The 13,965-nt window shown below is 44.4% G+C and overlaps 1 protein-coding gene across 1 annotated transcript; it reads left to right on the forward strand.

Annotated features, from left to right (window-relative positions):
* The first annotated feature begins 699 nt into the window (after positions 1–699).
* Positions 700–11,351, forward strand: LOC109317519. The gene is made up of 6 exons (XM_019546240.1): positions 700–1,001; positions 3,895–4,628; positions 5,827–5,961; positions 7,878–7,939; positions 8,581–8,844; positions 11,122–11,351. Exons 2-6 carry the CDS (start codon positions 3,896–3,898, stop codon positions 11,164–11,166), a joined length of 1,239 nt encoding a protein of 412 aa, XP_019401785.1. The 5' UTR covers positions 700–1,001; position 3,895; the 3' UTR covers positions 11,167–11,351.
* Positions 11,352–13,965: the final 2,614 nt, after the last annotated feature.

The following is a 13,965-nucleotide window of genomic DNA, read 5'->3' on the forward strand; positions in this document are numbered from 1 at the left end:
GTTGTATCTAGGATGTCCACCCTACTTGGGTGGGAAAGTCCTGGAATGGAAACCTTGAGTCCCAGTCTTGGGCTGCATGACTCCAGGACAGCATTTGTCCCAGATTCACAGCATTTGCAGTGATCTACAGGAAATGGGCAGGTTCCCTGTTGCAGGCTGGCAGCATTCCAGCCTGCAAGGGGTGCTGGGAGCAGGACTCAGAGGGTGCCACATGCTTGCACACATGCATGTGGTCAGGATCACAGCCAGGTGGCCTGGAGAGTAGCTTCCTGCAGGTAAGTCTATGGTAGGGAGGAGGTATGTGGGTGTGGGTTTGTGGACAGGTCAAGGTCCCCATGGTGAGGGCAGGAGTGGGGCAGGGAATGGGGGCACTGCCTAGCCAGGGTGGTGCATGGGGCCAGGGTGTGGAGCAGCATGGAGCCATGGACAGCTTGTCCAGGGGGTGAAGGGCATGCGGGGGGGATGTGGAGAGGGGCGGGAGCAGGGGAAGTCAGGCCAGTGTCCTGCCTTTCCCTTTTGAAAAGATGGTCACCCTGAAAGGTATCATCTATTACTTTTCCTCATGGAAATAACCTATCAAGGCACATATGTAGGCAAAGAAACCTGAACGAACAAAGGTCACATGCTGTTAGATTATCTGGGTTTCAAAGTCCAGCAACTATTCTCGATTGCTGTTTACGAGACTTTCCATTTTCCTGCTGCTGTTAAAAACCAGGAAGCTTTCTTATGTTGAAACTCACGAGCGTTTGCAGGCCAAATATGGCTTTTCCCACCCATGATGTACCTGCACAGAGGAGGAGCTAGCTGAGATAGCAGCTGGGGGTGCTATTGACTGCTCTGCTGTGTGACTGGCTGCTAAAAATAGACCTACCTCACCTTGTAACAGGGTCTGGTATAAAAGTGATCTTCTGTGATTCCTGGGACTCCTAAAATCATTAGTGCTTTGTGGCTACAACATTCGTCTGAACTAGGCCCAGAAAAGCAGAATTACCGGTGGAAAGGTAACTGAAATATATTTCAGTAAGTGATTATTTGTCCTCAGCAGGCCAGAATCAATAGAAGCTAAATGAATACGCCTTGGGGTTGAATATGTGGTTGGAATAAACATTCCTAGGATTGCTCGATGATTTCAGAGTTGCCCATGAAGGGTATAGCTTGCATAGCTGATATGAAGAAATTTTTGCAGGCTTGGGGTGGGCTGGCCCTGATGTCGCTTAGGCTGGTCTAGCACCATCAGCTTGAGTTGGAATCATTCCGGGTTTGCACCTGTGAGGGCTGACTCATGTCTTTATTTCAGCAGTGGGTTATCTGTAAGGCAGCTGCAGTGGCTGTGATTTGAGTTTGTGTGTGGCCACACCTTTCATTTCTGCCAGAGGAAGCATTCTTCATTAATCCTCCTCGGGGTGGAATTGATTTCGTAGGCAGTGAGAGCAAGCACAAAACCTGTGTAATAGTTAAGACCTGCCTGTCACTTCAAAAAAGGGTTTATGTGGGATCTGAGTGGTACTGGGGCTTTGCAATCGATCTCTGTGCAGGGCTGAACTTCACCTTCTGGTGGTGTTAATGAGGAATGACTGCTTTTAAAGCAATGCAGTTGGATAGCAATGCGGCTGGGGCATGCCTATGCTGTCAAAGGACCAGGCTCAGGGGTGCTATCATGAAACATGGTGGATCCAATCTGTGCATGCTACACTGTGCCATGTGTGTCATGATAATCCAGGTGTTTCATGGGTGCTTAATGCAGTTGTTCTCAACCATTCAGACTGAAGGAATGCTTTGTTAGACTCCAGAAAAAACTCTTGTGCTAGGGGCGATCCAGGTATCTGTAGGGAAATGCCAGCTCTTCACTTTCACTCATTTCTTGGCTACGAAAAAATAATAAAGCAATTCTTCTCTTGCAAAGAACTAGGAAAGCCCATAACAGGTCAGAATGGTTTAAACCCTAGGAATTCTTATTTGAAATCTCTGGGAAAAAAATGGGCCTCTGGTTTATCCCAAGTCTGATTGTTTTGGGTTTTGGCCAGCATCAAAATGCAGCCAAAGTAGCAATTTGTTCAAATTAGCTGTGTTCATCCTGAGAAAAAGGTGTTATCTTGGATACTTCACAGGTAGTTAAAGTGGGACAATGGGCTTGTCTGTAGGATCCCAGGATAAAAGGCTTTGATTAAAAATCCAACCACTGTTTTTACCTTCTGGGTTTATCTTTTTTGCATAACTAATGGTGCTAAAATCCACCTGGTGGTACCCTTGAAAGCATCTCAAGGTACCCTGGCTGAAAATCACTGGCTTAATGACAGATTAACAAAGCTCTTGAGTCAGAGGTGGTATCTTTCATTAGACCAACTAAACAGCAGCAAAAAATATTCTTTCTTTGCAAGCTTTCGGGTACAAACACCCTTCTTCAGGCTGAGGAGAACTCAAAGATTGCAAAAGTTCTCCTAGGTAGAAAAGACATTTTTTTATGACAGGGGAAGTAGAGTGTGGACGTTTAGTCCTCCGGGTACCTCAGAGTCCTTTTGTGACAGGGTTGCTCTGTGATGTGCAGATTAGGCAGGTTTCTCCCCTGGCTTAATGGCACACACTCAGTTGCATGGAGGCACCTCTATTATGTGGAGCAGGTGTATGCATTCTTCCTATGCCTGAAGAAGGGTGATTATGCAAAAAGCAGAGCTTGCACAAAGCTTGTTTCCAACTACTCAGTTGCTCTAATAAAAGAGAGCACATCCACCCAAAGAACCTTGTCTGTTTATGTCCTTAGACCAACACGGCTACAACCAAGAACCCAGGAGCATGGAGTGGGTGTGACATGCTTCACTGCAGTGTCTTTAAAAGTACAGATGTGCCCTGGGCAGCAAGAGAAAAAAACCCACCAGGCTGTGTGTTTTTTGATTTGCAGTATTTCATGGTCAGTTCTTCTCGTAAACATACAAAAAAGGGGCAGTAGCACCTGGAGTGGATTGGCTGGTTGAATAACAATCCTTGTCCCCGTCCTAAAAACGAGCACTAAAAAAGTAAGAGAGGGCAGACATGGGGACTGTGTGATTCACCACATCCCCAGCCCTCAGGAGAAGGGAGGAACTCGTTCACAATGGCCCGCTCTGTCCTTTCTCCTTTGGCTAAATCTACCAGTGAAGATGGTTGTGAGTTTTGTTATGCTGCTGACACCTCTCTGCCAGGAAGCAGGGAAAGAGATGGTTCACTTAAGTGAACAGCTGGGAAAATCTTTTGATCAAGTAACACCGCTGGCAGGAATTGAAAGCACTTGGCTTGTCTGGTAAATGGTTGGTACAGTGTCTGGTTTGCAAGGGCCCTCACTTTTTTCCAGGAGAGAGATCCAAGGAGCCACTGGGGTTGGAAAGCCACTTAGTTCACCCTTGGGACTGAATGACTCCCTGTAGGTTGATTTTACTTTAACTTTGGTGGTGTACGACTGATTAGACCTTAAAATAACATCATTTGGATTATATGCTTGTAAATCTACTGTGACCTGAATAGCATTCTGGCTTGTGATTCTTCCCATGTGCCTCCTGGGACCTGCTTTTGGGATGGAAATTGGCTAGAGCTGAAAAACTCAAAAGCTGCTTGCTAAGCCCTGTGCCCTGCTGCAGTCCCTTGGGTCACTTTTCCTTTCTATCTATGAATTATCTATATCCCAGCTTTTGTGTCAAAGCTTCCCAAAAACAAGCCCCATGCATGATGAGATAAGAGTCTGTCTGAGTAATAATACTGAAGATGGTTGATCATTTTCCAAGGGCAGAAATAGTCTCAGAGGATCAGTGTCACCTGGACTTTAGTGGAGCCCTGCTGATTCAGACAAGGGCAAAATCTGTTCCACAGAGTCTTTATCCATTTGTGTGGGTTGCTTAAAATATCCTTTTTGCCCCCTTTATGTAGTATGCAAGCCATGGAAGCCCGGAGGGTTCTGCTGGAAACAGAGAGAAACCCCAGGAGGAAGATCCTGTCTCTGGACAGACAGGATGCAAAGAGAGTGTTGGAACTGTATGTCAAACGCACCCTGAGCAACTGCGAGGACTGCTGTGCTGCTAAGGAAAGACTGCAGGAAGGCAGTGGAGGACAAGTAAAGAAGACGGCCCAGCTCCAAAGGTCAGCGAGTGACTTCTGCAGGTACTCAAGCTTCAGAGGCATTTGGAGGAAAAGCCAGGCAGACAAAGCCAAGGCACAACAGCCAGAAGATGCTGGCAGCAAGAAGAACAAGCAGGTAGCTTGTGGGAGCACTACAGAGGATGAGCAGAAGCCAAAGGGGAAAAGCTCAAAGAGTGTGCCTGAGGGGAAAAGTCAGTATTCGGGGATCAAGACTTTTCTGAATTTCCTCTTCCGGAGAAACACAGATGAGCACAGAGAGAAATCATGTAGGAAGAAAAAGGATAAAGATGCTGACAAGCAGCAGGTGCTTTTGGAAGCTGAAGAGGTTAAGAGATCCAGAACAGACTTGAGTTCATCAACGCAGTCTCGTAAGGCCAATAAAATGAGAACCAGCTTCAGGAAAGCTTTCTCCTTTAAGAAACATGTCACTGAGGAGGAAAAGGGGGAAGGGTTGGAAGCAGGAGCTAAAGCAAAGAAGTCCAACCTTCTTTCCCTGGAGGACAGTCAGAAGCTATCCGTGCCAGGTGAGCACATATAATATTTGTGTGATGAAGTACTCATGTGTTCCCTGGGGAGGAATGATGTGGCTAGAAGCAGAATTTACAATGGGGTTATAGAGGCCTGAAGCCTTGTCCACACTAGAAAGGATTTGCTGGGAAAGCCGGTGTAGTGGTGTAGCTTTTTTTGGCAACCCCCACATTAGAGCCATAATTTAGGGCTTTCAAGGGTCTGTGCCTAAATTATAGAGCCTGTCCCAACATCCTATGCTAGCCTAGCTATATCAGCTGGTGAATGCCAGCCTAGTGAAAAGGGAACCAGCAGGAAAGCATTTTTCTAGGTGTGTAGCTGCCCCACAGCGCTGAAGGACATAAGCTAAATTGACAAAGGTATCCCATAGCCGGGGTATGGCTGACCTAGCTATGTTCGCTAGGAGGGGTGACTTTTTCATGCTTCTAGCTGACTTAGCCACATCAGAAGTATTGGTGTAGTCTTTTCCTAACATGCTATATACCAGTTTCCTGAATGGATATTCTGTCTTTGCTAAAGGACTCGTTCCATAGGGTTATCTGCATCTACACAAAGGCTTTGTGCCAGCATAGAAGTGTCACAAAGAATCACGCCCAGACCAACATTCTTATTTTAGTAAAAGTTGGGATAAGATCTGGCTTCACCTCCATTCACTTTCAAGGGTCTGTGCCTCGTCTAGATGAAGTTACTTTTTTTTTTTTGTGGGAATAGTTTAACTGGTCTAGAACTGGAAATAAGCAGTGCTGGTTTCAGGCTCTTTTCTAACCTGTATCATTGCAACCAGCCATTTCCTGGTATATAACTGAAAACCACACCCCCAGCCTACAGAGTTTTTACTTGTAAAACTTCTCCAATAGATTAGCTATTAGTTTCAGGCACGTAAGTTAACTGCTTTTCTCCTGGTTGTGACTTATTCTACTTAAAAACTAGCAAGATGGTTTTGGGAAGGATTTGGTAAAGTTTCAGTACAATTTGGGAAGGCTCCATGGATATATATCTGTCTAGGGCTGTTTCTCTAGCAGTAACCGCAGTTTGAGAAGCACAGTGTAATGTTTGTTATTACCTCATACTAATTCAGGTGGGTATAAGCACGGTGCAAACACTGGCTGGAAATCTGGCATTAAGGAGCATGTGAAGTTTCCTTTTTAATCAACTGGATCACACAGATGACGAACCTTATCTTCCTTTTTTCAGACACAGAACAACATGATCAGTACTGTGCACAGGTTTCTGAAGAGATAGAACTGATCATCCAGAGCAATGAATCTAAGGGGAAGAAAGGACACAGTTACCACGAGCCACCAAAACCTGTTAGCGCTAATGAAGCTGGTGAGTATCATCCTATTTGGCAATACTTATATTAACAGGTCACTCTTGATCCACGCATGGAGAACTCAGTGGTTGAGATTATCCATGTGCAGAAAGCACACAGCCTGCGTACCACATAGTCCTTGCCACGGCCTATTTTAAGGATTTAAATGAAATTAAAGGCATGGACAAATGACATACAGTAGTGCAATTAATGCAGGGGTGGGCAAAATGTGGCCCATGGGCCGGATGTGGCCCACCAGGCCATTCTATCCAGCTTGCAGGGCCCCTAAAAAATTTAGAAAATGAATATTTGTCTGTCCCTGGCTGCCTGTCATTTGGCCCTTGATGGCTTGCCAAAACTCATTAAGCGGCCCTCTGCCCAAAATAATTGCTTGCCCCTAATTTAATTTCACAAATGTGTTTAAAAAAAAAGTAGCAGACAGATAATGCACACCTCTAAACTGGGAAAACTTTGTCTGGCCTGCTGTAGAATTGTCCCTTGGAATCGAGGATAAAACCACTTTGGATTATGCTTGTCTGTGTTGCATTGGCGTAGCAATTTCCTAAAGGCAAGCTAAACACCACCTCTTTCCCTGACCCTCTGGGGCAAGGTGTTTTAATAGTTGTTATTACTGTGTAAGCTACACTGGGATAGCTACCCCTCTCTGTCCCAGATCCTAGAGCATATGTCAATATAGAAACCCAATGCGCATTATACTGGGATATGGGATCATTTGTTCATGCCATAGGTATAACATGGGTAGACTGTCAACATTAGGAAATGACTCTGGGACCTGTAGATCTAAAAGCAGGAGCTTCTATTGCTAGAGCTGTGCTGGCAGAGGTTGCAGAAAGGTTCAACCTCAGTACATGGCCAAATCATCACCACAGGGCACAGAATGCCAGTTGGTTTGGGCATTTATTAATGTTACATGCTCTTGGGAGGTTCATATTGCAATTGCTAGTGCATGCTAAAGAGAGTGCTAAAGACATCCTCACTGCTGCTGTTACTGATTCATAGATTCACAGAAGTTTAGGGCTGGAAGGGGCCTTGTGAGACTTGTCCACACTGGTGGCTCATATTCATTTTATGGTCAGTTATGACCCCTAGGTCCCTTTTGGACATGGTGCCAGCTAGCGTAGCACCAGATTCCTGCTATTCTGCTGGCATGGGTGCGTGGGATAGCCAATCTTTGTATTGGTTGGTAGAGGTACTCATTGGGTGCGTCTACACAAGACGCTACTGTGCAGTCATTACTGCGCTTTTATTTAGTACTTACATTAGCAAGTACTAAATAACACTGGCAAATGTCTTTTAGGTGATTCTACTGCACAATAGCCTGATAATACTACACAGAAGCATATTGGCACTGTCCGTGCTGTGGTGTGCTACAGTGCAGTATTTTTTGGCTGCTGCACTGTAGCACGAGTCAGTGTCTCGTCTAGATGTGCCCACTGTGTGGCTCTTTGTCCGAGGTAGCGCTTACAACACCTGTAGGTATCTGTGAACATGCTACTGCTTCTGAGCTGACAGACCTGGTACTTTGTGGGGAATCTCTCAAAGATATTACAAGCAGAGAAGGACACAAAGCCTCACTGTTTTAGCACTAGTTTCCCATGTCACGGGACAGCAGTGATAAAGTTACCTGTCCTAATCTGAGCACCAAGCGTGTGGCACTGAGCCTGTGGTGCGATGATTTAAGAGCTATGCTGGGAAGTGAGAAATGTCCTGGTTCAGCCTTCCTGGGAGGGCTAGAAGGCAAGGCCTCCAGCTTCTCAAGTAAGCACCCTAGCCACTTGGCTGTGGGACATCAGAGAGACACCTTTTTTCTGATTCATATGGAACTTGAAGCTTCAAATTGCTAAGGCAGACAGACTGGGATTTGAAGAAAAGGCTAGAAATTCTGGAAGTAATTCCATTTATCTTTTTGCAGAGGAAGCCATAAGAAGAATTGTTTCCTTCCTTGAGAGTGCTGGAGATGACTGGGATAAGAAGGTGAGGATGTGGCTTTCTTCCAGTGGTTGGCTGGTAGCATATAGATGGTTTTAACCAAATTCTGAAGGTGACTACACCAGTTGACATAGTGCACAGGTGCCACAAAAACTGAGACTCGCATTAAGGTCTCTGCTCTCACTCCATTCCTGCTCTCTGAACCTGTGCCCCATCAATCTTTTTCCCACATCTGAGTGACCTACTGCACATGCCAATGAAGGCTCAGGTCACTGAAAGTCTTAGGTTTTTAAGTCATGTTACATCAGTATGTTTCAAGGTTCTCAAAGCTTTTTCTTGTGTGGAAGGCAAATCCACAAGCCAGTGAAGCAGCACAAAGATGACTGTTGATTTCAGCGGGTTTCAGATAAGATCTCGGTTGACATGGGAGAGTCAAAATGTTTGTTAAGTCCAAAGGAAATCTAGCAGAATTTATTTTTGTGCAGTAGTCTGGACTTAACAGCTTGTAAGTGGTTCATTTGCCTTGGGTTGACAGAGGTGAATTCCAGCCAGAGAGATAAGGGAGATTTTGTCTTGGAAATGGACAGAGATAGATAGAGAGTTTTCCTGGGTGAGTGCATTGCTGAGGTTGATGGTTATGTACAGAGTGGTTGAATATGTGTCTTACTGTCTCACTTTTTACACAGATAAGAGAAGATGTCGGACTCAGTACATTCTTCACAAACATCTCCTATAGCTCCTTCAAGCACTTAGCTGATGTCTACGTCAACAATGAAGTGACAGCCAGTGTGCCTGATAGGCATCCCGAAGAAGTGCAGTTTGCATTTGCTGTGCACCTGACTGCCAAGGTAGCAGGCATCTGTAACCATACAGTGAACAGGATCATGGGCTTTGGAAACCAGTACCTCCAGGACTCTTTTGCAGAGTTTTCCTACAACAGGAATCTCAAGGTAAGGGAGGAGAAACAAGTCTGTGGTGACAGCACATCTAGATAGATACCTCAGGTCATGTAAACTGGAGGAGCTTCCATAGACACCAGTTGATGCTGGCTGAGCATCTAGTTACACCATGGTGTATGCTACTGTCACACCTATTGCTCCAGCTGAGATCAGGGACCTATTGTATGAAGTGATAGGGGTTTGACAGCCCTTGCAGCAGCAGAATGCTGACCATCATTGTCCCTTTGCTTTACCTTTGGCAGGTTAGTGTGCTATGCCTAGTAGTTGTTTGACCGGATTGATTTGTATAGTTTCAGAAATAGGTTAGACAAGGATTTGTAAGGGATGGTGTGGATAGGGATGACCCTGCCTCAGGCTGGGGCTGGACTAGATGGCCATCAGAGGTCCTTTCCAGCCCTTCCTTTTTACAATTCTGTGCAGGCACACAGTAAAATATAGACTTTTCCTAGAGATTGGATCTGAATTATGATTTCCTGACTCTTCTTGTAGTTTCTGAAGCCTAAGGCTATCATTTCTTTCCCTCTCCTCTTATTTCGTACCCCCATCCCATCAAAGCTCTGACATACTGGTATCATTCAGTCCAATCAGTGGCCGATATCTAGAGCTCTTAATTTTTTTTCTGCATAAAAATATTTGGGTTCTTTTTCTTCAAGCCTTTTGAGCCAAAATGTTGAGGCTTTATCAGAAAATAGAAAAGCTGTCAGTTTTCAGCACCACAAAGCTTTTTGGTTTTTATGTTAAAACCTGAATATTTTTTACCCATATGGGTTTTTTCTCCATAAAAAATTCATTCTTGACCAAGCTTTTTATTTTCTAAACAGTCTTTATGTATTAAGCATTCATGGTTGTGTATTATTAGGCCTATAAAAGGCATCACAGCTGGACAAACTAGCCATTAAAGATGACTGTGAAGGAGATACACACACATTAATTTCTCATAAACCACTTGATTCATATGGATATTATCCTTCTGATTATTGACACACTGAGTCATGAGCTTTTGGGTTTTATTTTCACAGCAAAATGCATTGGCAAGGGGGTATCTGGTTTGCGTGTGTATGACTCTTGTGTCTTCTGCTCTGTAAACAGCAGCAATATGAAGAGATTACGCGGGCACTGTTATGTCCCAGCTAACTGCATTTATAACTATATATAAGCATGTGAGGCCCTGCAACACACACTGCAACTCTGGTTTTCTGGCAGCTTGTAAATATAGAACTTAGTGGGTGCTACAAGAAAAGCTGCAAACTATTTAGAGGAATACTAGTCTATTTTTATGCACTACTATGCTGAATTTAATGTCAATTATATAGCAAAAATAGCCTGAATGTGGGACATTTGCACTTCTTGGCCCTGGCAAACTGGGCTGAGATGGGAGGTTGGAAGTTTAAAGCAGCAAAAAGACTAAGCCCATCCCTGGGCTGCTGTGGGTTTAATAGAGTAAAACCTGCTCCTGGCTGCTGGCAGGAGGTGGAAAGCAGAAGCAGTGTGTTGCACTGTGTGGGGCATAGGATTCTGGGAGCAGATGTATGGGGTGTGATTTCTGTTTTTTAGTGGTTGCCATCAGCTAGCATCTGAAGAGTTTTAAGGAGTAAAGAGTAGAGGCAGGGCTAGTGAATCATCATGTCCTCCTGAGAAGCCAGGGGAAGCCATTTGGAGCAGTGAGGTTACAGAAACAGCTATGAAACATTTCAGCAGCAGGTGTGTGGTGGGTTCTCTCTATATCTGGCCCCTGTAGATCTTCTCAGGGCAGAGCTTGGTTTTCGTAGTAGTGTGATGAGGGAAAATGATGGCCTTGATCTGTCATGCTGGGTTAGGTCATCTAATGTAGTACCCTGTTTCTGAACTGCTGCAGAAAGCAGAAACCCTCCTGGATGTAGTGATGGGATAATCTTGACTCTGGGACAGGGGCAGGCAGTTATTTTGGGCAGAAGGCCAGCTACTGAGTTTTGGTAAGCCGCCAAGGCCTGCATGACAGGCAGTCAGGGGCAGAAAAATATTAATTTTCTACATTTTTTAGGGGTTCCGTGGGCTGGATAGAATGGCTTGGTGGGCCACATACGGCCTGTGGACTGCATTTTGCTCACCCCTGCTCTAGGACAGATTTCCTTGTAACCCCCAGGACTTATAAATTAGCTTGGGCCAGTAGGGTTTGCAGCAATTCTGATACCTGCTTCAGAATACACCAGGGCATGTGCTTATCCATGATGTAGTACACACTCAGATATGGATGGGATCCTCACTGGTATTTTACTTCTGTCTCAACAGGACAGGGAAATGTTCAGAGTCAACAGCTGTGAAGGTCCAGACTGAGCATTATTACCTGTGAGGGCACTTTCTGAACCAACGCTGATGCCTGTGGTATCTTCAAACTCAGCACTGCCTCTGTGAAGGACACAAATATGCTGATGGTGTGTGGTGGTGAGGGGGGAGGGAACATCTGGAACAGATATACTCCTGTTTTTTGTATAATTTTGTGAATAATGGATTAAAAAGCCTTGGACAAAATGTATAACGTGTGTGTAGCTATGTAATATCTATAGGATAAATAGCAAGTATATAATATATTCAATGTATATGCAGTATCTAATACAAATATTACCTAATTCTGTTCTATATTAACCACATCTCTATGTATTATAGCTCAGTTTTAGGAACCAGTTTAACCCAGGGGTATTACTGGTATTTATTTTACTTGCTCTATGGTCCAAAAGCCCCAGTTTTGAAAAGAGCTTAAGCACATACTTAACTTTAAGCACAGGTCCTTAAGTTCTCTCCTCATTTAGGAAGTTTAACTGAATTGGCCTCCAGTCCCACTGGTATATCTTCTGTTTATCATAATTAATAACAAACTTTTGGAAAAGGCCATAAACCTCCATATCCTGGGGCCATTCTCTGACAATTAGCAGTCAAGATGATTCTGTGAGGGATGTGTATTCCCACATTTGCTGCTGTGAGTTTCCAACACCTTCTGAATGACTCAGCATCCATTCAGGGATATTCTCACTGTCAGCAATGGAAAGGGGCAAAGGAAGGGGATGTAAATTAAATTACAGGTCAAATGAATTGTGCTTTAATACAGCTACTGTATCGTCTGCAATATCTTCTATATTACATGCAAAGCAGGCTAATCAGGCAGGCAGGCAGGCAGGCAAACAGATGAATGGTAGTACCTGTGGTGCTATTCTGTGTTTATAGCTGCCTTCCTTCTCAGCAGAAGGATGTTTATTGGAAAGAGATGGTTGACCTGATGGCAACACCTGATGCCTAACACTGACCACTTATTCCCTCCGTTCCAAAGATTTTAACCCCTTAAGTCCCAGCAGGTTGCAAGACCAAAGGGAGTGGGCAAACTGAATCATGCATGTTTTTCATAAAAATAATACAGAAATTCCCCACGCAAGCCAACATTCATCCCTAGTATAAACTCCATGGAAAGAAACCGCGATTGATTAAAGATTACTGGAGATACAGACACCATTCCCTTAATTCTTGTGATTCTCATTCAGGAAAATAGAATCCACATATGACTTCTTCTATATATAAAAATGTTGACAGTTGTGAGTGTCAAAAAAAGAGAAAAATCACACTTGTGTATCAACAGAAACCACAGTGTAAGTGCAGTTACAAGAGCAAAAAGGGTTCAATGGTATATCTTGTACTGTTTAAAACTATCATATTGTTCTATTTATAAATAGGCCATTTATTCCCTCTTAAAGAACCATAAAGATGACAGTTGACTTGGATGCAGGATCAACCTATAATAAGAACAATAGTTTATATGAAAACAAATATTTCGCTGGTATAAACTCTCTCGCCACTAGGGGGGTATATAGCTTAATAGGTACAGCAATACTGGCAAAGCTTTTCAGACGCAAACAAGCCACACACGTGCATGTTTGTGCCTTCAAATTCTCTTTATGCACAGATAATACTGCAGTAGGTTTGAAGTAGCCAGGGAATGTGATAGGGAGGTAGGAGTTACATGCTGCACATGATATTGGGCTGATAATGGGGAATGTTTCATCACGCAAATTATAGAGGAAAGGGGATTTCAGGCTGGGGAGTGGGAAAAGGGATCAATTAAGTTGTGGTCTCTTCCCTGTTTGCTCCGGGTGTAGGGTAACTCTGCACTTGCACAGGGACTGTGGCAAGGACACCATTGCTCCCCTGGTCCTCACTCAGACAAAGTGCCCACTGACGGTGATAGGAGGATTTCCTTAATTAGTATGATGGGCCAGATCCTGACATCTTTGCCCTCTTTCTTGATACCTTATTCCATGAGTAGTACCAGTAGCCTTTTTCCTAGATAAGGTCTGACTAGGGAAGGTAGGATTTTCTCTCTGCCTAACAGTATGAATATGAGCCGGCAGTGCGATGCTGTAGCCAGTAGGGCAAATAATACTTTGACGTGCATCAATCGATGTATCTCCAGCAAAACCAAGGAGGTGATTCTTCCACTCTACTCAGCACTGGTGAGACCGCAGCTGGAGTACTGTGTCCAGTTCTGGGCACCACACTTTAACAAGGACATGGACAAGCTTGAGAGAGTCCAAAGAAGAGCCACCTGTATGAGCAGAGTCTTACACAGCAAGGCATACAAGGAAAGGCTGAAGGATCTGGGACTCTTCAGCCTGGATCAAGAAGGCTGAGAGGGGAACTTGTTATCAATTTACTGCTACACTAGGGGAGTACATCAGGGGCTTGGTAAGCAACTGTTCCCCAGGGCACCCAAGGGGAAAACTAGGAGTAATGGCTACAAATTCCAGAATATCGATTCAGACTCAACATTAGGAAAAACTTTTTCACAGTTAGGGTGGCCAGACTGTGGAATGAGCTCCCTCCAGAGGTGGTACAATCACCTACCCTAGAAATCTTCAAGAGGAGACTAGATAGTCAAACCTTGTTGGGGTCACCTGACCTTCAGTTATCTTTCCTGCTTGGTGCAAGGGGCTGGACCTGATGATCTTCCAAGGTCCCTTCTGGCATTACAGTCTATGGGTCTATGAACACTTATGTTTCTCAATGAGTTTGCTTAGTGCCCTAGCCTCATTGGCTGGATCCAGACATGCAAGTCCGTGCAGTTTGTGGTGCCACAAACCTCTTTCCAGC

This window comes from Crocodylus porosus, unplaced genomic scaffold (genome assembly GCF_001723895.1).
Source record: "Crocodylus porosus isolate Cpor-Errol unplaced genomic scaffold, CroPor_comp1, whole genome shotgun sequence".
In the NCBI taxonomy this organism is placed as follows: Eukaryota; Metazoa; Chordata; order Crocodylia; family Crocodylidae; genus Crocodylus; species Crocodylus porosus.

What these genes read in the sequence shown, in the direction of transcription:
- LOC109317519 (XM_019546240.1), top strand. Translation starts at nt 3,896, where the DNA reads ATGCAAGCCATGGAAGCCCGGAGGGTTCTGCTGGAAACAGAGAGAAAC. An exon ending in TCAGAAGCTATCCGTGCCAG is followed by an intron (nt 4,629 to 5,826) that starts GTGAGCACATAT and finishes TCCTTTTTTCAG; the next exon opens with ACACAGAACAACATGATCAG. An exon ending in TGTTAGCGCTAATGAAGCTG is followed by an intron (nt 5,962 to 7,877) that starts GTGAGTATCATC and finishes ATCTTTTTGCAG; the next exon opens with AGGAAGCCATAAGAAGAATT.